The 21,486-nt window shown below is 51.9% G+C and overlaps 9 protein-coding genes across 9 annotated transcripts; 5 read left to right on the top strand and 4 right to left on the bottom strand.

The window, feature by feature from the left end:
• Positions 1–27: 27 nt before the first annotated feature.
• Positions 28–3,560, top strand: CC1G_09007 (hypothetical protein; the record flags this gene model as incomplete). Its single annotated transcript, XM_001831426.1, has 5 exons — positions 28–52; positions 109–250; positions 345–418; positions 477–2,683; positions 2,736–3,560. 5 exons carry the CDS (start codon positions 28–30, stop codon positions 3,558–3,560), a joined length of 3,273 nt encoding a protein of 1,090 aa, XP_001831478.1.
• A 130-nt stretch (positions 3,561–3,690) lies between these two features.
• On the bottom strand, positions 3,691–5,867 carry CC1G_09006 (glycerol kinase; the record flags this gene model as incomplete). Its single annotated transcript, XM_001831425.2, has 9 exons — positions 5,727–5,867; positions 5,585–5,671; positions 5,419–5,531; positions 5,164–5,362; positions 4,949–5,081; positions 4,466–4,877; positions 4,234–4,413; positions 3,965–4,178; positions 3,691–3,907 (listed from the first exon to the last, which is right to left on the bottom strand). Exons 1-9 carry the CDS (start codon positions 5,795–5,797, stop codon positions 3,691–3,693), a joined length of 1,626 nt encoding a protein of 541 aa, XP_001831477.2. The 5' UTR covers positions 5,798–5,867.
• A 222-nt stretch (positions 5,868–6,089) lies between these two features.
• CC1G_09005 (mannosidase) lies at positions 6,090–8,371 on the bottom strand (the record flags this gene model as incomplete). Its single annotated transcript, XM_001831424.2, has 9 exons — positions 6,090–6,231; positions 6,286–6,473; positions 6,532–7,139; positions 7,190–7,288; positions 7,337–7,442; positions 7,494–7,602; positions 7,653–7,828; positions 7,882–8,008; positions 8,061–8,371. 9 exons carry the CDS (start codon positions 8,369–8,371, stop codon positions 6,090–6,092), a joined length of 1,866 nt encoding a protein of 621 aa, XP_001831476.2.
• A 341-nt stretch (positions 8,372–8,712) lies between these two features.
• On the top strand, positions 8,713–12,006 carry CC1G_09004 (ENTH domain-containing protein; the record flags this gene model as incomplete). Its single annotated transcript, XM_001831423.2, has 8 exons — positions 8,713–8,778; positions 8,848–8,946; positions 9,013–9,139; positions 9,203–9,507; positions 9,555–9,663; positions 9,720–9,871; positions 9,924–10,065; positions 10,115–12,006. The coding sequence occupies 8 exons, from the start codon at positions 8,713–8,715 to the stop codon at positions 12,004–12,006; spliced, it is 2,892 nt and encodes a 963-aa protein (XP_001831475.2).
• Positions 12,007–13,056: 1,050 nt separating this feature from the next.
• Positions 13,057–14,461, top strand: CC1G_14845 (hypothetical protein; the record flags this gene model as incomplete). The annotated part of the gene is made up of 2 exons (XM_002910822.1): positions 13,057–14,016; positions 14,066–14,461. The coding sequence occupies 2 exons, from the start codon at positions 13,057–13,059 to the stop codon at positions 14,459–14,461; spliced, it is 1,356 nt and encodes a 451-aa protein (XP_002910868.1).
• A 496-nt stretch (positions 14,462–14,957) lies between these two features.
• CC1G_14844 (hypothetical protein) lies at positions 14,958–16,531 on the top strand (the record flags this gene model as incomplete). Its single annotated transcript, XM_002910821.1, has 6 exons — positions 14,958–14,993; positions 15,046–15,189; positions 15,309–15,454; positions 15,507–15,788; positions 15,843–16,219; positions 16,274–16,531. Exons 1-6 carry the CDS (start codon positions 14,986–14,988, stop codon positions 16,529–16,531), a joined length of 1,215 nt encoding a protein of 404 aa, XP_002910867.1. The 5' UTR covers positions 14,958–14,985.
• A 15-nt stretch (positions 16,532–16,546) lies between these two features.
• CC1G_09001 (glutamate-5-semialdehyde dehydrogenase) lies at positions 16,547–18,317 on the bottom strand. Its single transcript, XM_001831420.2, has 5 exons — positions 18,282–18,317; positions 18,056–18,224; positions 17,732–18,002; positions 17,351–17,673; positions 16,547–17,288 (listed from the first exon to the last, which is right to left on the bottom strand). Exons 2-5 carry the CDS (start codon positions 18,218–18,220, stop codon positions 16,686–16,688), a joined length of 1,362 nt encoding a protein of 453 aa, XP_001831472.1. The 5' UTR covers positions 18,221–18,224; positions 18,282–18,317; the 3' UTR covers positions 16,547–16,685.
• Positions 18,318–18,474: 157 nt separating this feature from the next.
• CC1G_09000 (ATP synthase F1) lies at positions 18,475–20,682 on the bottom strand (the record flags this gene model as incomplete). The annotated part of the gene is made up of 8 exons (XM_001831419.2): positions 18,475–18,782; positions 18,836–19,052; positions 19,103–19,451; positions 19,503–20,147; positions 20,206–20,253; positions 20,308–20,395; positions 20,505–20,588; positions 20,623–20,682. 8 exons carry the CDS (start codon positions 20,680–20,682, stop codon positions 18,609–18,611), a joined length of 1,665 nt encoding a protein of 554 aa, XP_001831471.2. The 3' UTR covers positions 18,475–18,608.
• A 180-nt stretch (positions 20,683–20,862) lies between these two features.
• On the top strand, positions 20,863–21,481 carry CC1G_08999 (hypothetical protein). Its single transcript, XM_001831418.2, has 2 exons — positions 20,863–20,898; positions 20,952–21,481. Exons 1-2 carry the CDS (start codon positions 20,868–20,870, stop codon positions 21,419–21,421), a joined length of 501 nt encoding a protein of 166 aa, XP_001831470.1. The 5' UTR covers positions 20,863–20,867; the 3' UTR covers positions 21,422–21,481.
• The last annotated feature ends 5 nt before the right edge of the window (positions 21,482–21,486 follow it).

Here is a 21,486-nt window from a genome sequence, read left to right as displayed (position 1 = left end):
ACCTATCATTTTTCCACCAAGTTCATAATGCCGGCCAAGGTCATTTTGGATGGTACGTGGATTCATTTTGGAGCTGCAAACAGCCTGTAACTCCGGATCACCTCGCAGAATTTGAGATTGAGCATAACCTCCACGAGGGTATTGATCTCGACGATGTTTCGGTCACGATAGCTGGCCTGGAAGAGGAACAGACTGTCATTTTCATGAGGGACTCGAGAAGCGCGCTCAGTTGGTCTGGCTACATTCCGTTGTGAGTATTCTCCCTCAACAGCCAGCCAGGACAGCCAACCAACCGACTGCAGGACACCGAAAGTCGATCATCTTGTTTTAACTGCTCGATCTAGGCATGGTGATGAAATCGGGAAGTTAACACTGGGAAGGCATGATATTCGTCAATTCTGGGCAATGTCAGACAGCTGTAAGCTTCTGTCGTTTCGCTGTTCCACGTCCCAGCCCCAACTTAACCTTGCACACAGACACAGAAGACGAGAGAGACTTTGTAACATGCAAGAAGGGCCTGGCTTTGAAGCTGACATTTGCAATCAGTAAGACCTCTGCTTCCACCGAAGACTGTGGTTCACCATCAGTTGTAGACCACCTGAGCCAGATTGAGGACTCTGCGATTTACACACCGGTCGAAATCGAACAAATGATGAAGGATGCTGCTCAGACACCTGCCCTATTTCCCAAACATCTTGCACAGCTCGCCGAAGCAGGACACGCGTATCTGCACCTCTATGGCACCTACTTCACGCATCGATTCGAAGATTTCGGGGACTTCGATAATGTCACCCGTGCCATCGAAGCATACCAATTAGCCATGGAGGGCACAGACCATTCTGAGCTCGCCTACGCGACATATGCTCAGGCTGCAGGCACGGCGTACACCACTCGGTTCACATTGTTTGGAGACACCGCCGATTTGGACACTGCCCTCTCCCTCTTGAACACAGCTGTCTCGCGGACCGAGGTTGAAGACATCGCCCTCCCGGAGCGTCTTAGTCGTCTGGGTATTGCCTATCGACATCGTTTCGCCTTTACAGGTGACCTCGTTGATCTCGAAAACGCAATCGTCAATCAGCAACGCGCCGTACGACTTACCAGCTCAAGCCACTCCGACTTTGGTAACCGGTCAGTAGCTCTGGGAATCTCCTTTGACACGCGGTTCCACCGTAAGGGAGATCTCGCAGATATTAACCGCGCCATCTTGAACACGCGCAGAGCTATCAACTCGACCAGTGAACATTACGAACGCGTCCCACTATGGTTGAGCAACCTTGGTATTTTCTACCAAGGACGCTTTCTCAGGACTGGTATGATCTCAGACATAGACGAAGGCATCAATACTTTACACAGAGCAATCCACCTCTCGCGTAAAAGCAACCCCAAGTTACATCAATGGTGGAACAGCTTGGGAAACGCCTACCGCCTACGCTTTTCCAAGACAGGTGAGGCGACGGATATTGAAAAGGCCTTAGAGTTCCAGACAAAGGCGCTGGAGAATACTGGAGACGAGGAAAGGGTGAAGGCATCGCATCTTCGTAGCCTCGGTGAAACCTACTGGAGACGCTTCGAGGTGACCAAGAACCTCGCCGATATTGATGCCGCTATTGGCTACATTCAGCAAGCCGTGGACTTGACTCCACTGCAGCATGCCGGCCGTCCCCCGCGACTACAGTTGCTAGCAGTTGCACTAGAAAGCCGCTTCAAACACGCTAAGGATAAATGCGACATCACAAAGGCCATCTCACTGTTCCGCGAGGCAGCCACATACCCCATCGGCCGTCCAGGTACACGTCTCCGCGCAGCAAAAGAATGGGGTCTCTTATGTCGCCATCATGACCCTCCCCAGTCCTTGGAAGCCTTCAAAGTCCTCGTCGAACTCCTCTCCCAAGTCGCAGGGCTGGAAGACACAGTCCAGAAACGCCATGAAACCTTGGTGAACATTGCCGATCTGACAATGACTGCTGCAGCAACTGCAATGGATCAAGGACAATTTGGTACGGCGGTCGAGTGGCTCGAGCAAGGTCGATGCTTGGTTTGGAATCAAATAAACCAACTCAGAACACCTGTGGACGACCTCCGCGCACACGATCCAGATCTAGCAGAAAGGTTTTCGAAAGTCGCGCGGGCATTGGAAGAGTCTGGGTCCCGTCAAGAAGAGGAAGCATCGCCAAACGAAGTGGATGCCACAGACGAACGAGTACATTTCGTCGCCGCTCAAGATGAAGTCCACTCCCACGTCAAACTCGCCAAGGAATTCCAAACGATCCTCGCGGAAATACGGGCTCGACCAGGTTTCTCAGACTTCCTGCAACCACCACGGATTTCAGACCAATTGTCCAAGGTTCCTGAGGACAGCGCAATCGTAACATTTGTCATGCACGAAGATCGATGCGACGCTCTCATCCTGAGGAAAGGATTGTCGGTACCCCTCCACATTCCATTGGAAAAGCTGACGCTGAAGAGAGCGGTGGCTATGAAAGACGATGTACGAGCGATTTTGATGAGAGGGGGTTTACGCCTTCGAGAAGTGAACCCGCAACCCGATGGAGAGGAAGATGACGAGACCCGCGGTTTCGCACCGCGACGCGCGCGTAAAGGCGATGCGTTGAAGAAGATACTGGAAGAGCTTTGGTTGAAAGTCGTAAATGGCGTTGTTCGCGGTATCTACGGCGAGAAGGTGAGAATGGGCGCCAATTGCCAAAACATGAACTTACATATCTGTCTTTTAGCTGCCTGAAAATCCCGGAGAACGTCTGAGGGTCTGGTGGTGCCCAACCGGACCACTCCTTTTCCTTCCACTTCATGCTGCTGGTATCTATACACAGGGGGGTTCTAGCGCACAAGACCTAGCAGTCTCATCCTACACGCCTACGATCAGCACGCTCCTTACCTCGCTCCGCAAATCCCACAGCAGCAGGATTGCATTCCCGGCCCCACATAACCTCCTCCTAATCAGCCAACCCGCAACTCCCCATCTGCCTCCAATCCCAGGAACAACAGAAGAAACACGCTCAATCCAAACACTATTCTCCGGCATCGCGCCGGCTACCCTTCTCGAAGGATCAGAAGCTACGGTCTCCCGCGTCGCAGACGAACTCAAATCCCATTCATGGGTCCATTTTGCATGCCATGCAGTTCAGGACATTGATTCACTCCGAAGTGGTCTACACCTACACGACAGGCGCCTCGAACTGATCGATATCATGAAACAGAGAGATACGCAGACGGAATGGGATTTGGCGTTTCTTTCGGCATGTCAGACTGGGACAGGGGACGAGAAGTTGTCGGATGAGGTGGTGCATATCGCTGCGGGGATGCTGGTGATTGGATACAGAAGCGTTGTGGCGACGATGTGGAGTATCAAGGATGCATACGGGAAGGATGTCGCCGTCGGATTCTACGAGCGTCTGTTAAATCAGGGCGTAAAGGGTGGACAAGGCCAGTCAGGCCCAGCTTGGGCCTTGGATGGTGCCGTCAGAGAACTGAGGAGGATAGTCGGAGACAAGGAAGAGGGCCTACTCGCATGGGTCCCCTATGTCCACTACGGGATGTAGCAGGGAGGATCACTTTCGAGAGCAAAGCAACCAATGATTATTCCTGAAAGTCCGTAACGCTAAGTGGAGATATTGAAAACAGTAAAGCAAGGTATAACGTCGACAGCGACGGCGACAACAGTCCTTAAGATCATTTCTCTTCTGTACCCTCGTCCCATCCTCTAGATCGCTCAACAGCCCGCTGCCATCCATGCCACTTCTTAGCCCGAGTAGCATCGTCCAACCAGGGTTCAAAAACTGTATTAGCGCGGTCATTGACACCATTCAGGGTCTCGGGTTTGGACAGATCCCATCCGAAGAGCTTCATGGCGGAACCAGCGCAAATAGCTGCACCGAGAGCCGTTGACCTGCGAGAGCAGAGGCAGGTTAATAAAAAGCTTGACTTGCGTTGGGAGCATACTCACTCTCGCATCTGAGGTCTGACGACAGTGAATCCTCCGATATCAGCCAAAACCTCCATGGCAAGGTCGCCGTTCGTCATCCCTCCATCGACCTTCATGTTCTTCAGATCAGTGCCAGAGTCGAGTTTCATACTTTCGATGATAGCCCTGGTCTGGAACGCGTTCGCTTCTAACGTGGCGCGCGCGATGTGCGAGGGGTTTGTGTATTGCGAGATGCCTAAACACGAACATTAGCGGGTTTCGGGAGAGAGACCGAAGTTTGGGTGACTTACCAATGAGCATGCCACCTGCACCCGGGTCCCAATAAGGAGCCAGCAGACCAGAGAAGGCTGTAACAAAGTACACGCCTCCGGTATCTGGCTCTCGAGCAGCAAGGGTGTTGACCTCGCTTGCAGACGAGACGAGCGACATTGAGTCGCGCAGCCACTTGATGGCGCTTCCAGCGACGGCGACTATAGACCACAATGAGCACTGGAATGAACGGGAATGACTGAAACCGCATACTTGATCCTTCTAAAGCGTAAACGGGCTTCGCCTCGGGCCCAGCCTGGTACGCAACGGTACTCAACAAGCCATGGTTGCTCTGCACAATGGAATCGCCGGTGCAGAACAACAAGAACGCTCCCGTTCCGTACGTGCACTTGGCCTCACCCTGGGTGAGACACTTGTTCCCAATCAAGGCACCCTGCTGGTCACCCACCAACCCTCCAATGGGCACACCCTTGAGCGGACCATACGCAACATTTCCGTACACTTCGGAAGTGGACACAAGCCTGGGTAAAATTGAAGGGCGAAGTCCAAAGAACTCAAGGAGGGAGGGTTCCCATTTCAGAGTAGAAGTGTTGAGAAGGAGAGTTCGCGAGGCGTTGGTCACTTCGCTGATGTGGATGTTCTTTTCCAGTCCGCCGAGGAGGTTCTACGCCGTGTACGGGTGAGCGAAATAGTTCTTGTGACATGGACGCCATGCAATGGAAGCTCAGAACTCACATAGGCCACCCAAGACTCGACCGTGCCGAACGCCAAATCATCCTCTTCATGTGCTTTCTGCACTTCCGGAAGATGGTCTATCATCCATCTGACCTTAATGGCCGAAAAGTACGTCGAGAGCGGTAATCCGGTGCTATAGACACACAAGGAGGGGATCTTGACGTCAGTCTCATGATACTCCAGAAACGAGGGTAGAAACCCCAGGCAGGACTCACATCTCCCTCAATGCGTCAACACCGTCTTGGCCCTTCCTGAACACACCGGGGGAAGTCTGAATGCCGACAGTTTGTAGCTTGTTCATGTGGTGCGCGACAGTTCCCTTCGTACGCGAGTCCGTCCACACAATAGCTTTGCAGAGAGGTTTGCCTGTTCGTCGGCTCCATGCAACGGCGGTCTCTCGTTGGTTAGTTATACCTAGAAGTCGCGGTTATGGTTAGGACACAGTCAATGTAGTGGTAGGGGGAACGCACCGATAACTTTGATGCTATCTTTGGACCACCCAGTCTCTTCGAGCTTCTTCACCGCCTCCTCAATACATAGATCCGAAGTCTGCTGGATTTCATTTGCGTCGTGTTCATGCCATCTGAGAGTCGGGTTATAACGACTGTAGTTTCTCCAAACATGGCCGGCACTCACCCAGGCTGAGGGTAATATTGAGGAAACTCCTCTTGGTGCTGGGCAATGATGTCCGCGTGTTTGTTGAAGACGATGAACCGGATAGACCTAATTCGACGTGTCAGACTTGAACCATCTTATCAGCAATAGGAATTTCTCCTACGTTGTGCCGCAGTCCAAAGCCCCTACGAACTCTCCCTGTTTCAAGGGGGGTTTGCCCGTCGTCGTTGTCATTGAGCGCCTTGGGACGAGATAGATTGCACGGGAACGGGGAAAAGGGGGAAGAGTTCGTGGAGAAGAGGAGAGACTAGTCTGGCGGGGAAATGGAGCACTTGGGCCTGCCCATCTTGCAACGGATCTGGCCAAACTGCCCAACATCAATTTCAGATGCACTTGACCGTCACACAAAGAAGTCCTCCTCAGATGACACGCTTTTCCCACCGGTCCGCCAGTTTTCCGTCTCTCCCACCATCAAAAATCATACATACAGTGGTCCAACGGTGGTCTCTACATCTTCTACAGGTATCTAATACGAGGTAATATTAAATCTAACACGTTCGTCATCTGTCCATTGGAAAATAGGTAGAGGGTGAGCTTCCGTATTGAACACCCATTTGTCCAGGGGTAGAGGATCCTCCTCAGAGAACAACAGATACAGGTACTTCAATCTAAAACATATGTTCAGAAGACAAGATGTGATAAAGCGTGGACAATGCACTCACGTCTCAGCCAAGAAGAAGCTAGGCATACTGTTCCCTTGAAGAGGTGGCGACCACGCGACATTCTTCAGTGTCACGTATCCGGTTTCCGTCTTCGTTTCCCGTTCCAGCGCCTCGAAGACGGCCCACCCGCGCGTCCGCCACTTGACGTCACCGGTAACTTTCCAGAGAATGTAAAACGACTCCACAGTCTACGGAAAAGATATCAGAACGTCACTGTCGAAGCCATACACGAATCAGGGGGCGCACCTCTGGCCGGAGCAAGTAATTCGCTCTGCGAATGTAGTAATCCCGCCCAGATTCCCTCCCAAGGACTGGCTTAGGATTCGAGAGACCGGGAATAGGCCCTTTTGACCCCGTTTCCTTCCACTTTTCCATGGCATCGATCCAGAGGTAGGTGTTGTCTCCTGGAGGTGCTTTCGTCCATGCATTTGCTTCTTCGTTCCACATATACGCCCCCGGAGCGAAAGACTGCATCAACATCTCGTCCGGACCGAGTCCTGTCGGTTGATCCGCGTAGGTCAACCAACAAGTCTGCGCCAGTCCCTCAGCGGCCCAAAGATGCAGCTTTTTGAGATTGAAGTTGGCGACCTTGTTATGTAGCTGACTTGCATTTCCGAAGCGAGCCTCCGTGCCCAATGTCGAGATATCGATTCCAAGCTTTCTGAGGTTGTCAAGTGGTAGCGTATGGGCTCCCAATGCTAAAAGCCCAGGGAGGAAGCATGATAGATGTTCGAAGGTGTGACTCGCAAGGGGCGTCTGTAGTCTTGAAGACGCCGTGTCCGTCACGTATAGCAGCTGGCGCTTAGGTGATAGATAAAGGAGGTTGGTCAAGATATGGCTAGTAGTGTGCAAGTCTGGGGAAAATTCAATCAGCAGTGGAGTGGATACTGGCGGACGCACTCACAGAGTTCCAGGTTAATCTTGTCGGTTTGGGCTGTGAGAAGGTACTGCTTCAACAGATATTCGTGGGCACTGTCCGCCTGTGCTCCAACCGACACCTTCACTGCGACCGTTCAGTTACCCGGCGTCGATAAGGAGATCATCCAAGTACCTTCTCGAGTTTCTGGTGCCCCTGTTTTCAAATCCCAGCCCACAGGGAGCATACCGTTGGATGCGTTGAGGTTGGCTTGATAGAGGATATTGTTTAGATTTTGAACCTTTCAAGTAACTCGTAAGGCGGCTGAATGGGAGATCAATCAACGACATACATGGTCTAGATACTTCTTTTTCCCAGATGCATGAGCAAGGTAGGTATACTCCAACTGCCAGCTTGCTATTTCGGCCAAAACGCCGGTCGAATTTCCATCAGTCCAGTTGCTGTGATTGGCGTTAGAGCCGATGTTCCAATTCCAGGGTGTGTCACCTACCTGAGTGGATTAACTGCAAAGGCGGGCAGACCGCTCGGAGTGGAAAAGATGGGATCCAACGCATCTGCCAAGTCCTCTGCTCGTTTCAAGAGTATGGGATCTTTGGACAGCGCATATGCCGATAGTAGTCCGCCCATATATCGAATAATAGTTTCGAAAAATGGGACCAGCCCTCTCTTGGAACATGACCATCAGAACATTGCCTAAACATTCCTTGAATACCACTAACCGGATTGATTGGGACTTGGAAGTCCACCTTCTGGACTACTTCAAGAGCCCGGTCGTACTCTTCTTTCAGGCCAAGTAACCATAGTGTGTCGAGAGAGTCAAAGGCCGTGACAGCCCATCCGTTGTAACTGAAGCCTTGGGTCATTAACTCGCAACTCGAGAGAGAGAAACGAAACCGACTAGTTCATTCCCTCATTTGTCAAAGGCCGTAGTTCATCCTTCGGCATCGCATACAGTTCATAGCCACGATACGCATGTTGAACGGCCTGTTTGACGCGTTCTGCGCGATAGCGCCAAACACTAGCGGGAATGTACGCATCCGCCCCAGAGAATCCAAAAAGGGCTGACCCCGCGCCGTCCGGGATCGACTTGTAGAGTCCAAGGCAAATGAAGAAAGCCAAAACGCCATAGAGGATCTTTGTTCTTGTTGGCCGTTCTCGATAGAGCTGTGAGAACCGGGCAGATATCTTTTGGACAGAGAAGTTGTACATCGCGCTCCAGGTCTATGACGTCCCTAGTTCAGAATCCTTGGCGGCAGGAAAGCATGTCAGAGCTTCGGGGTGGCGTTGGTGGTCGTCTTAGGGCAGTACCAGTAGCCTAAATCGCCTTTAGATAATACCAGAGAGAGAAAAGGAGCAAGTGAGATGGTAGTTGGGACGCAAGGAGCAGCTGAGCCGAAGTGCACATGACCGGCATCGGAGTTTGAATAGGTGATGACAGGAAGGGGGTAGAGGACCGCGTTTCTCAGAGCTTGGACGAATCCTCAGGCCATTCCAAAGTCCTCCGACAGACCATCGAACAGGTCAAATATTCCTCAAAGTTCCCTTAAACCATGTCCAGCTTCGACAAGATCGTCAAGCTGGCATGCAAGCCAAAAGCAGCTCCCCCAAAGGCCAAGGTTTGCGATTTCCAAAAACCCTAGCTCCAATCCAGTTGGAATAGGCGGCTAACGGCGATTGTTCGACAGTATATTGATCCCATTATTGCTGCTACTTGGTCAGACGATGGTGCAGTCTCAGACGTCTGCAAGGCGCTCGCCCCTCGTATACGCGAGCCCAACCACATTGTACGTTTGCTTTACCCCATCACATTACATTCGCGGCTTCAGGTTCCTAATGCGGGGTAACGACAGGTGGTGTTCAAGGCGTTATTGGTGCTGCACACAATGATTCGGAATGGTGCAACAGACAACGTCCTTTCCTACCTCTCGCAAGCCGACACACTGCGTCTCAAGAACGTCTCGGCGGTCAATTGGGAAGGTACCGCCCCATCCCTGACCACTTCTGCTTGTTTATCCGGTCGCTAAGTGTAATTTGGTTTAGGTTACTCTGCGCCGGAGAATATGCAACGTTACGCGTTATACCTCGACTCAAGGATAAAAGCATACCGGGAACTCAAGCACGATGCCATTCGAGTCCAGTCCGATACCAACCGTGATATGCGGAACTCGATGTCGATAGACGAGGAAATGCTGAAACATAAACCCCGGAATAATGATGGGCCCTCTTCGCTGGCTCGGAGCAAGACGTTGGCAGGGCGCAAGTTGCGATCGATGACGGTGGAGAAAGGCTTACTCCGGGAGACAAAGATTGTGCAGAGGATGATTGATGCTCTCGTCGAGTGCAGGGTACGTTCATCTGGACCTATACATGACTCTAGCTAACCAGGAATTAGTTTTACCTCGAGGACCTGGATGAGTTGAACATCGAAGCCCTTCGCATGTTGGTGAAGGACCTTTTGATCCTGTTCCAAGCCGGAAATGAAGGAGTCATCAATGTCTTGGGTATGTGGGCATGGTCTTCGTTTGCCACAGGGATGATATTAACGTAAACTTCTCAGAGCATTACTTCGAAATGTCGCATATTGACGCCCAGGACGCCCTGAAGATCTATCGAAATTTTTGTTCTCAAACAAGCAAGGTTGTGGAATATCTCGAAGTCGCGAAGAAGATGCAGAACCTCCTCAATGTCCCCATTCCAAACCTCAAGCATGTGAATGACTTTCCTTCAATCAAAGGGTCTTCATCAATTGAACATCTTCTAGGCACCCGTATCACTTGCTGGCGCACTTCAAGAGTATCTTGATGATCCCAATTTTGAGCAAAACAGGCTAGAATATAGGGCTAACAAGAAGGCCTCGGATGAGGCTAGCAAGCGCCCTAAGGATGGAAAGTCCAAGACGACATGTAGGTTACTTGGTCATCCTTCCAGATGATACTCTAATGCATCGGACAGCCGTCACTTTCAAAGAATCGACAGAACCATCCAGTTCTTCCGTTTCTGGTCCATCGAAAGCCAACGGCGAGTCCTCCAAGGCCAAGCAAGATGTGATAGATTTGTTTGCCTCCATCGAAGAGGAACAACAGCCTATGTTTGCTGCTTCACCCCAAGCCCCTGTCTTCCCTCCACAGATCCAAGCTCCAGGAAATCCATTTGCACAAATGATGAACGGGCAGCAGTTTGGACAAGTTCCTCAGATCACGGCACAACCTACTGGCTTCCTTGTCCCGCAGCATACAGTCACTCCGGCAAACCCTTTCAGTAGCTTCCTGACACCACAGCAACCACAGCAAACGGGAGTCCCCGCTCGACCATTCTCCACTTTCATCCCTCAGCAACAAACTGGGTTCCTCCAGCAACCTCAGCAGACTGGTTTCATGCAGCCACAGCAAACGGGGTTCTTGCAGCCCCAGGCAACTGGATCAAATCCCTTCCGTCAAAGCATGTTGCTCCCGCAGACGACCGGCATGCAACTGTTTGGCAACGTACAACAGCCAACAGGCGCACCCAACTCTGCTGGGTCATTTGGGCAGAGCTTGTTCGTCAACGTGCCACCTGCAGCCCCCAATTCCGCTCCCAACACAGCCGCTCCCTTCTCGACCAACACCAACGCCTTTGGACAAACCTCCGCTTCCACCTCGGCCATCGCGCCTACCGCTACGAACTCTGCTTTCAAGTCCTCCACGACCAATGCCGCCGTCGACGTGCCAAATCGCCCTGCTTCCACTCCTTTGACATCCATGACCAATTCGTCCTTCCCCACCGCCCAACCTGTGAAGACCCACCAAACAGGAACTAAGAATCCCTTCGGTCCTGTTATTACTACCCCACCTCCCGTGCCAAAGGTCCCTACCCTGATGGATCTTGCTATGGACAAACAAGCCAGCCAGATGAATGGTATGACGAACGGTCAGCAACAGCCCGCGGACACGCAGCAGCAACAACTCGTGCAACCACAACAACCAAAACCAACCGGGGGTTTCAACTGGTCCAATAGTGCTCTCAACCCGGGCTCGGCAAATATTTCCAGCATTGCTTCGTCGTTTACCAAGGTTGGACAGAATAACGCTAGTCCCTCGGCGGATTTCTCTGGCCAGAAGAACACTTCACCTACGACGTCGGCGTTCTCAGCGGGGCCGGGATTGACCGGGTCGTTGACTGCTCAGCCTACTGGAGCACCGTCATCTCCGTCACCTTTAACTAGCCAGGTTACTGGGTTTGCTGGCTTGAAACCATTCAAGCCATCATCATCGTTTGGCGCAGCCTTGATGGAATCGCTGCCTCCCGTGAGCAACCCTACTGGAGTTTCGTCCCAAATGACCGGCGCAACAAACGTATCGTCGGTATCGGGCTCGTCGGCAACGACGGCTACCACGTCAACATCAGGATTCACTGCGTCGTCTTTCACCTCTATGTCTAGCAACCCCAGCGCCTTTTCTCCTAGTTCGACAACGCCACAACCTTCCTCTACACCTAGCTTTGGCGCGTTGAATTCTCAGCCTACAGGTGGATTGAATGCGTTCAAACCCACGTCGGCGTTTGGTGCATCCCTGATGTCTGGAAACACAGGAGGTTCAACATTAGGAGTTGGTCTGCGGCCACAAATGACCGGTGGGGGTTCAGCTAACCCCTTCCGCGCTTCGATGGCTGCAGGGAATGACCTGTCGGCCTTTGGATCGTCACCAGTTCCGCCCGTGCCCGGATTGCCTTCCAATCTTACCACTGGGGGTCCATTCGGGCACATGCAAAACCAGCAACAGCAGCAAGCCGGCGGATCGACACCCTTTTCATCGTTTATGGCGAACCAGGGACAACAGCAACAACAGCCCCAACAGTCTCTCATTTAAATTATGTATTGTACGACACGCACTCTCCTTAGTTCATACCCGCTTAGTTTTTTCACTCTCTGGACAAGTCCTACCACATTCGTTTACCATAGTTAGTCTGCCCATATTTCTCACTTTCATGAGGAATCTCCCTTCCGCCCCTCTCTTTACTTCCTTCCTTCACACTTATCCATTCTCATGGTCCCCACAGTCCTCGCCTTCTCTTTGCGATTACCTGTTCCCTTCTCTCGGATTCGTAGGACGTTTTGTCTTTTGTGTAGCAGCAGTGGTATCTTTCTTCTCCACCTACTTACGTCTCCTTTTACTTACGTTCCCCTTCCCCTGAAACACTCCGTTCTCAATGTTTCGTTTCTTTTTCGTTCTCCGAGTCGTAAGGACTCTTTGATACCCTAGAAGAAACCGCAGTAAATACCTAAGCTTCGACCGAGCAACTCGACGATGGAATATACAGGGTAAGTCGACTGTTGAACTTACTGTGCAGTATATATCGTTGAATCCCCCGTCGAGTAGTTCCTTTTCGACACACTGGAAAGGGTAAATACTAGGCTGGCCAAGAAGAGGGCTGAACGATTTAGGCAATTGGCCTGCCTAATCGGTTACGAACCTCCGGCCGGCAGACTGGGGCCTGTAGACCCTTGTCGATAGAGGAGGGCTCCGCTACGCGGACTATGAACATGTCGGCTTTCAGATACGTAGTCTACTCTTTCGTCGGTCAGGAGATTTGGCCTCTTTGGTCTCCCTCCAGGCACAGCTGTGCTCAAATCAATGTCGATGTCCACAACGATATTCTTGCACGCGCTCTCGTCTTTAATCTTGCGAGTGGGCAGCATCCCATTGTTAACTTGAAGAAAAGTGCGACAAGACCCGATATCTCCTGAGCTGACACCATTGGGAGGATGCAGGACCTACAGACACCTGGAGGCGATGCATACCAATCGGACGGGCGCTGAGTTCGGGCCGGTCGACGACTCGCATTGTATAGTTAGTCATAACGACCGTGTGTCATCTGATCCTCTCTTTCTCCCCTACGTCCACCATAGTTTACTAGAGATGGCTGAAGCTCAACGGGCCTATCTTCAAGATCTGCCTGCAGAAATCTTTGAGGCAATCACCAATCAACTACCTGTCTATGCGACCCCCTCGACAGTCCTTTCATTGTCCCTCGTCAACCAGGAAGTCTTTGGTCGAGTGTTCCCCCTGGTTTACACCCACGTAATCGTCAATGGAGTCGATTCCGCAGTCAACGTTCTTGGGCATCTCAAAAAGCGTCCCGAACTGGCGGAAAAGACGCGCTCCATCCACATCGAAGCGTATATCGACTATGGGGAACCCGATCATGTCATTTTCGAGGTGCTCGGCGACCTGGTGACCTCTGGCGCTCTCTCTAATCTGCGTACGTTGGAGCTAAGCATTCACGATGAAGACAAACCGGACTCTGTGGAGGACTATTGTACTGATACGAAGCTATGGGACCATATTCACAAGCATTGCCCGCACTTGAGCGCTATCGTGCTAAAGGGCTCGGCGAACTTGTACTTATCGGACGGCAATCCGATGCAGTCCATAGACCTTCGAATATCCCAGGTGGGCACCGGTGCTCTTCCCTATTCGCAATTTCGCTCACGCATGGATCGCAAGAATCTGTGTCGCATTGTCTACGAATGCGAGAATGAGGCGTTCCTAAACCATATTGCCCGGGGTAGGGACGATATTCTGAAGAGCGTCGATGCTGCGTCGATACACCTCCGTCATCTCGATCTGGTTTCAGTACTGTGCGAGGTCACTCTCCCGCAGTTTTTTGACATAACGCTTCCGAACCTCGAGTCGTTGAATATACGGGACTCGCCTGGGCCAGACGCTAAGCTCAAGCACACGGTGATGGCCTTTTGGAGGAAGCATCGCAACCTGTCTCAACTGACCGTCTGGCCCGGGAGTACCAAGAAAGGACAATGGTTCTTTGAGACAGATCCTCCTTCCGGAGTGATATTCCCGCGATTGAACTACCTCGAGGTATGGTCTATATCGATACGCCCACCCCATCCAGCTGATGGTACCACAGTGTAACTTCCACGATGCCCTCCTTCTTTCAGACGTTCTCCCACAACTCCAAGCCCTCCATATCCACGAGTCGTACAACTCCCAGGTCCCATACCTTCTACGGGCCAAAATCTCCTCTGGCATTCTACCCAACCTCAAAAGCCTTGGAATTGCGCAAACTCCCATGCCGTATAAACAAGCAGTTCTCTTGAAAGGCGCCGTGTGGCGCGAATCAGAAGACGGACAATTCTACGAGAACGACGTAGAAGTCAAGATCAGCCCATGGCATCAAGACTACTTGCGCTCTGTTGCTCGCGCTGCTCCCAACTTGGAAGAACTTGCTTTCCTATCGGGGGACGTCCCGCTCCAAAAGCTCGTATGTGTCCCGCATAATGCTCAGAGATTAAGGTTCTATTGACTGCTCATGAAACAGGCTGACGCAGCGTCCCAGTTGGCGGGACTCCCGAAGATGGAGAGGCTTTTTCATCGCGAAAGAAACGACGTCGTATGGCGGGCGGCAGGATATAAGCGGAAGGTTCATGAACTACTCTTATCCCCTGCTCGAATCATTGCAGAAGTGTGCCCGAAGCTGCAGCGGGTGGGGAATATATGGGGCCCAACGATCGCTGTAGAAGTTATCAGAGATGACGTCGGGACAGTAACTGGTGTCGTAGAAAAAGAGTGGCGGGGAGGCATGCAAATAGGCCACGACCACGAAGCATTCATATACAATTTCCCAAAAGATGACAGTAGTTAAATGCCCCCAATAGTCTTTTGTGCTTTGTACAAAGCAGGAATGCACTCATGATCATCAACGTTCAACGTTCACATCAAAGAGTAAAGGTTCCGAACACCCCGTTTTTAGAAGATCGCAGCCGCCGACTCTCTTGACCTCTTCCTCCAACCTCCTCACACCGTCAACACCACATATTCCTCTAAATAATGTCATCGTGAGGCGAAAGATTCAAATTATGAGGAAAACAACTAACAAGGCCTCAACAGTGAAGCCAAGCCCACGAACGGCACAAATGGCGCTGCCGCACCAGAGACGACCGTCGAGCTCGCTGTGGAGCAAGCAAAACGCGCTTTCGCCCTCAAGAAATACGAACAAGCAGTCGAACACTATGCCACAGCCCTTGAAATCGCGTAAGTCGCGTCTTTCCTGTACTTTTCTCCCACTTCTTCAGCCCTTTGCCGCGCTCTTGAATGCTCAATGCCTCAGCATATGTAACCAACAACTAACACGCGTCTTTTGAAATTCTCAGGACCAAAAAAGCGGGTGAAGACGCCCCCGAAACAGCAGATCTTTATTTCTCGTATGGGAGAGCATTATTGGAGAATGCCATCTCGCAGAGCTCGGTGCTTGGCAAGGAGCAGCCTGCAGAGGTACCGGAGGAGGAAAGCCACAAAGGTGAGTAGCCACCAACATGAATGAGGACCAACTGACACGTCTCTCTCTCTAGCTGGATCATCTAAGAACGGCCCGATCCTTTCATTCTCTGGAGATGGAGATGATGGAGATGATCCAGTTGTGGACCTCTCCGCTCAGCCGGAAGACGACGACGGGAGTGATGAGGAAGGGGACGATGACGGCGAGCCCGAAGACGACTTCAATGCCGCTTGGGAAGTCCTGGATCTTGCCAGGGCCATTTATGAGAAGCAGCTCAAAGACGAGGACGACGAAGAGGTTCGTCTAAAGTTGGCAGATACTTTCATCGCGTTGGGCGATGTGTCGTTGGAGACGGGTGAGTGGCACAGGCATCTTCGGGATTAGAGCGACTGATTAACATCCTTTGCAGAGAAATTCGACCAAGCTATCACAGACTACCAGTCTGGCCTCGACCTCAAGCTCAAGCTCCTACCCACTTCTTCTCGTCAAATTGCCGAAGCCCATTACAAGCTTAGTATGGTCCTCGATTTGACTTCTGGTCGTCTCGCCGATGCGATCGGCCATGTGGAGAAGGCGCTGGAAAGCGTCGAGCACCGTTTGGCTGAGCTCCGCAATGGCCTTCAAGGCCAATTTACCCCCGCTCCTACTGAGAAGCCAGACCCGAAAGGAAAGGGCAAACAGGTTGCCCGGCTTGTTCGCGACGATCTCATTCAGAATATGAGCAAGACTCAAATTGAGAATGAAATTAAGGACCTGGACGAGCTCAAGGTCGATCTAGCACTCAAGGTTCGTTCCAGATGACATCGACGTGACCATCATAATTGACACTTTTCTCTACAGATCGAAGAACTGAAGAGTTCGCCCAACGACCAGCAAGCGAGTGCTCCAGAGCTTGCTGCCAAAGCCTTGGATGCTGAACTGAATGCAGCAAGCTCTTCGGCTGCCCCCACAGTGGTCAACGACCTCACTTCCATTGTCAAGAAGAAGAAAAAGAATCCAGAAGACACCAGCGCGGCTGGCAAACGCAAGGCGGAATCCGAGGTAGAAGAGGCATCGTCTGAAAAGAAGGCCCGCCTTGAGGAAACCCCAGCTTCATGATTCCCCGCTTCTTCTACACACTGTTCCTTTTAAATTTCCGCTATCTTACAACACATAGATATTCATACATAACGACCACCTCGCAAGCACTGACCGCAGCATGTCCGTGGTTACCGAAGTAACGACTTGATTTTATGACCTCCACGCCCTACTTTTAGAACGGAACTGACGTCGCGTTTATCCTCGCATGCTTGTACTGCTTTTTATTCGATCCAAACTCGCCCACGATATGTCCCTTGTCTGCCTTGCTCTTCATCATGTACTTGTAGGTGACGAGACCCTCGAGTCCGACGGGTCCTCGTGCGTGAATGCGACCAGTGCTGATACCCACTTCGGTGCCAAATCCATATCTGAAGCCGTCGGCGAAACGAGTGCTGGCGTTGACATAGGTTCCAGCCGAGTCTACACCCTTGCAGAAGGTGGTAGCGTTTTCGTCCGATTCAGTGACAATGGAATCGGTGTGATGGGATGAGTGCTCGTTTATCCATGCGATGGCAGCCGAGACGGAGGGAACGGTCTTGACGGCGGCAGTCAAAGAGAGATGCTCGGTGTTGTAAGCCTCATCGTCTGCAGGGGCGATTTGAGACTCGGGGATGGTGACGTTCGAGGCCTTGAGTGCAGCCAAACTGGGCTCATCCACCAACAGCTTGACACCCGCATTGAAAAGACCTTCGGCGACCTTGGGCCACACAGTCGAGAGGATAGCTTCATGAAGGATCAAAGTCTCCAGTGCATTGCATGCTGAAGGGTAGTCCGTCTACGCCCAGATCTTTGTTAGCGTCCAAGACGAAGAATAAAGCCAAGCATTCTCGGGCATACCTTGGAGTCAACAACGATCCTAACCGCCTTGTCCACATCTGCACTCTCGTCGAGGAACACAGAGCACAATCCATCAGCGTGCCCCATAACAGGGATTCGCGTATTGTTCTGGATGTTGCGAACGAGGCTGTTGCTTCCTCGGGGAATGACCAAGTCAATGTATCTGTCCATCGCCAACAGGGACGATACCTCGGCGCGGGTTTGGATGGTCTGGATGTAGGTTTCGGGAAGGGCGGTTTGGGCTAGACCGGCGGAGATGGCTTTGGACAGGAGGACAGTCGTGCGGTTGGATTCCTTGCCACCCTTGAGGATCGCAGCGTTTCCTATGAAGATATATGTTCAGTAAACCATGCAGGAACATATATAAGGGACAAGGCTCACCAGATTTGATAGCCAAAGTGGCAATATTAACAACGACTTCAGGCCGAGCCTCAAAGATAACAAGAAGCACGCCAATGGGGCAGGAGACGCGGTAAAGCTCGAGGCCATCGTCGAGTTCAGAGGCATAGTTGACAATACCGGTGGGATCTGGCAAGGCGGAAACGTCGAGGATACCTTGTAACATGGAATCCCACTTGTCTCCTCGACCCAAATCCAATCGCTTCAACATGGATTCAGACATCCGACCTGCATTGACTTCTTCTTGGGCAGCCTAAAATACGAGCTTTAGTGCACGACTTTTCCCAGTCACTTCATCGCACAAACCTTGAGATCCTCCACATTGGCAGCAAGAATTTCGTCCTTGTGGGCTTGCAGTTGTTTGTGAATGGCTTCAAGGGCAGTAATTCGCTCGGTCGAAGGGACCAATTGGGATCGGTCGAACGCAGCCTTGGCTGCTTTTGCGATTTCCTCAGCACTAGGGGCAGACATTATACTAGAAAGGGGGAAGTAAGTGTCAACGATACAGAGTGTAGAAGTGTAAAATGCTCACTCAATAAAACGTTCGGGAAAAGGACGGAAAGTGCAAAGTGGAATCAGTATTTGATCAGATATTGGTTGTCATTGCCAAGATAACATTAGATTCTCATACTTGGCTCATCGGGAATAATAGGAACGCAGAGGCGTGTCGTGTCGTCATCATTCATACTTACTTAGTTCCATGTATCCTCAGAGTTCAGTCAAGAGAATTAGAAAGTCCAATAATCCATTGGTCAAAAACTATTGGTATGGATAGAAAGAGAGTGCGAAATTAGGTTTATTTTGACCCGGGCAAGCGTATGACCAGGAAAGGGCGTCTAATCTACGAGGGTGGGGGGATTTACGAGGTGAAGGAAGAGACGTGGTCCTCGACGACCTTCTTGATCTTAGCCTCGAGCTCAGGGTTGACGTTACCCTGGGAGATCTCAGCGAGGAGAGCCTGCTGGGTGGAGGTGAGGTGGTCACGGAACTCGGCTTCCCAGCGGGTGATTTGCTCAACGGGGATGGAGTCAAGCTGTACGACATACTTAGCAGAGTTGACAAGTACGAGCCACGAGAAACACTTACGAGACCGTTGACACCGGCGTAGATAATGGGCACCTGGACCTCGGTGGCCAAAGGCTGGTATTGACCCTGCTTGAGCAACTCGGTGAGACGAGCACCACGAGAGAGCAAGAAGCGGGTGGAGGCATCGAGATCTGAACCGAACTGAGCGAAGGCAGCGACTTCACGGTACTGAGCGAGGTAGAGTTTCAAGGAACCGGCAAACTTCTTCATGATCTTGCTGGGAACATAGTTAGCAGATAGTGGGTCTGAGAGCCAACAATCACTCACGTCTGGGCAGCAGAGCCGACACGAGACACGGAGAGACCGACGTTAATGGCGGGTCGGACACCACGGAAGAAGAGCTCGGCCTCCAAGAAGATCTGACCGTCGGTAATGGAAATGACGTTGGTGGGAATGTAGGCGGACACATCACCACCCTGGGTCTCAATGATGGGAAGGGCAGTGAGGGATCCTCCACCGAACTTGTCGCTCATCTTGGCAGCACGCTCGAGGAGACGAGAGTGGAGGTAGAAGACATCACCAGGATAGGCTTCACGACCGGGGGGACGACGGAGAAGGAGAGACATTTGACGGTAGGCAACAGCCTGCTTGGAAAGATCGTCATAGACAATCAAAGCTACAGGCAATTGTTAGAGGGAACCACGTCATAAACAGCTACAAGACATACCATGCTTGCCGTTGTCACGGAACCATTCACCCATAGCGCATCCAGAGAAAGGAGCGAGGTACTGGAGGGGAGCGGCCTCAGAGGCAGTAGCGGCGACGATGATGGTGTACTTCATGGCGTCGTTCTCCTCCAAAGTCTTGACGAGCTGAGCGACGGTGGATCGCTTCTGGCCGACGGCGACGTAGACACAGTAAAGCTTCTTCGACTCGTCGTTGCCCTCGTTCCATCGCTTTTGGTTGAGGATAGTGTCAATGGCGACAGCGGTCTTGCCGGTCTGACGGTCACCAATGATAAGCTCACGCTGGCCACGACCAATGGGAACCATGGCGTCGATGGGCTTGAGACCAGTCATCATGGGCTGGTTGACCGAGCGACGGGGCAAGATACCGGGGGCCTTGAGCGAAGCACGGCGACGCTCCGTAGCCTCAATGGGACCCTTGCCGTCGATGGGGTCACCGAGGGCGTTGACGACACGACCGAGCAAGCCAGGGCCGACAGGGACGTCGACAATCTGGCCAGTTCGCTTGACGGTGTCGCCCTCCTTGATGAGACGATCGTTACCGAAGATGGAGACACCAACGTTGTCGGCTTCCAAGTTCAGACACATGCCACGAACACCAGAGGAGAATTCCACCATCTCTTCGGCTAAAAAGGGACGCGACTTGAGCCGGGTTGATACGAAACGTTGGGGATGGCGACGCACCTTGGACGTTTCTCAAACCCCAGACACGACCGATACCGTCACCGACGCCTAGTAGGAGACCGTTGAGCAAGTGCGATACGTGGCAAGGAGGACGCTACGTACTCAACACGCGGCCAGTTTCCTCGACATTTCCAGCAACGTTAGTTCCTTGAGATGCGGGACTCCAAGATTGAGGAGACTTCGGAAGCAGCTATTGGGCGTGACGTGGTACGTGTCGGAACGTTGAGGGACGGCGAAAACGGTAGTGGAGGACAACCTAGTGAGCTCGCAGTGATGCTGGCAACGACAGAAGAGCTTACCTGGCTTCGCGGTGGCGTAACCACGAGCGAGGACGTTTGAGGTGGTCTAAAGTTGAATATTGTCGTTAGAACCCGGGTTGCTCGCTGTGTTGAACGGCGACGAAGGGCTGGTGCGTACCTTTGAGGACGCAGCCAGAAGGCGAGCGCGCGCCGAGTTTCTAAGAGCAATTCGGTGCATGGGGTAGAGAGAAGTGGAAATGAGGGAAAGGGTATGAAGAACTCGACAGGGAAGTTTTCGGTTCTGTGCTCAAGTAAGTCGGCGTTACTCGGAAGATTCAGGCGGAGTTTAAATCAAATTTTCCCACCGCCTAACCGACAACAATTTCAAAACAACTCCAAAATTCGGGCTCGCTGTCGTGAACAATGACAAGCCTCGCTTCCCTCACGCGCTGGGGTGAGTTTTCAAGGGTCTTATGGTCCGTTTCCAGCTAATATTTGGTTGTCTAGCTGCACCCCTGCGTCAAGCTGCGCGCTGTTTGCATACTCCGCCCCAAACACCAAGCTCGACTTCAGCCGCGCTTCAGCTCATTCGTTCTCAACCGTCTCAATATGTCGTCGCCAATTTCGTAGGCAAGAACTACATTCTGACGCCCCGGGACCTTCTTACCGTCCCACACCTTCGCGACGTCAAGGTCGGCGACGTCGTTAAACTCGATCATATCCACGAACTCGGCTCACGCGACTACACGCTTCGTGGAAACCCTACAATCCCTGCATCCAAGGTCCACGTCGAGGCAACAGTCGTTGAACACACTAAGGGTTCGATGGAAATTAAATTCAAAAAGAAGCGACGAAAGGGTTACCAAAAGACCATCAAGCGGAAGCATCCTTTCACGAGGCTCCGGATAGGCAATATCATCATCACCCCTGAGCCAGACGCAGCCGCTCAGTCGATACCCGCCAGCTCATCGTCCTAGTACCACATTCACTTTGAACCACTCGTGTATTCTATAGTATAATGACTAATACCTATTAACATAGA

This window comes from Coprinopsis cinerea (assembly GCF_000182895.1).
Source record: "Coprinopsis cinerea okayama7#130 chromosome 7 map unlocalized cont3.7, whole genome shotgun sequence".
Taxonomy (NCBI): domain Eukaryota; kingdom Fungi; phylum Basidiomycota; class Agaricomycetes; order Agaricales; family Psathyrellaceae; genus Coprinopsis; species Coprinopsis cinerea.
This window is presented reverse-complemented; position numbering and strand designations above follow the sequence as displayed.

Coding starts and splice junctions, on each gene's coding strand:
- CC1G_09001 (XM_001831420.2), bottom strand. CDS start 18,220: ATGTCTGCCCCTAGTGCTGAGGAAATCGCAAAAGCAGCCAAGGCTGCG. Junction 18,003..18,055: donor CCAATGTGGAGGATCTCAAG/GTTTGTGCGATG, acceptor CTCGTATTTTAG/GCTGCCCAAGAAGAAGTCAA. Junction 17,674..17,731: donor CACTTTGGCTATCAAATCTG/GTGAGCCTTGTC, acceptor ATATCTTCATAG/GAAACGCTGCGATCCTCAAG.
- CC1G_08999 (XM_001831418.2), top strand. CDS start 20,868: ATGACAAGCCTCGCTTCCCTCACGCGCTGGG. Junction 20,899..20,951: donor CGCTTCCCTCACGCGCTGGG/GTGAGTTTTCAA, acceptor TTGGTTGTCTAG/CTGCACCCCTGCGTCAAGCT.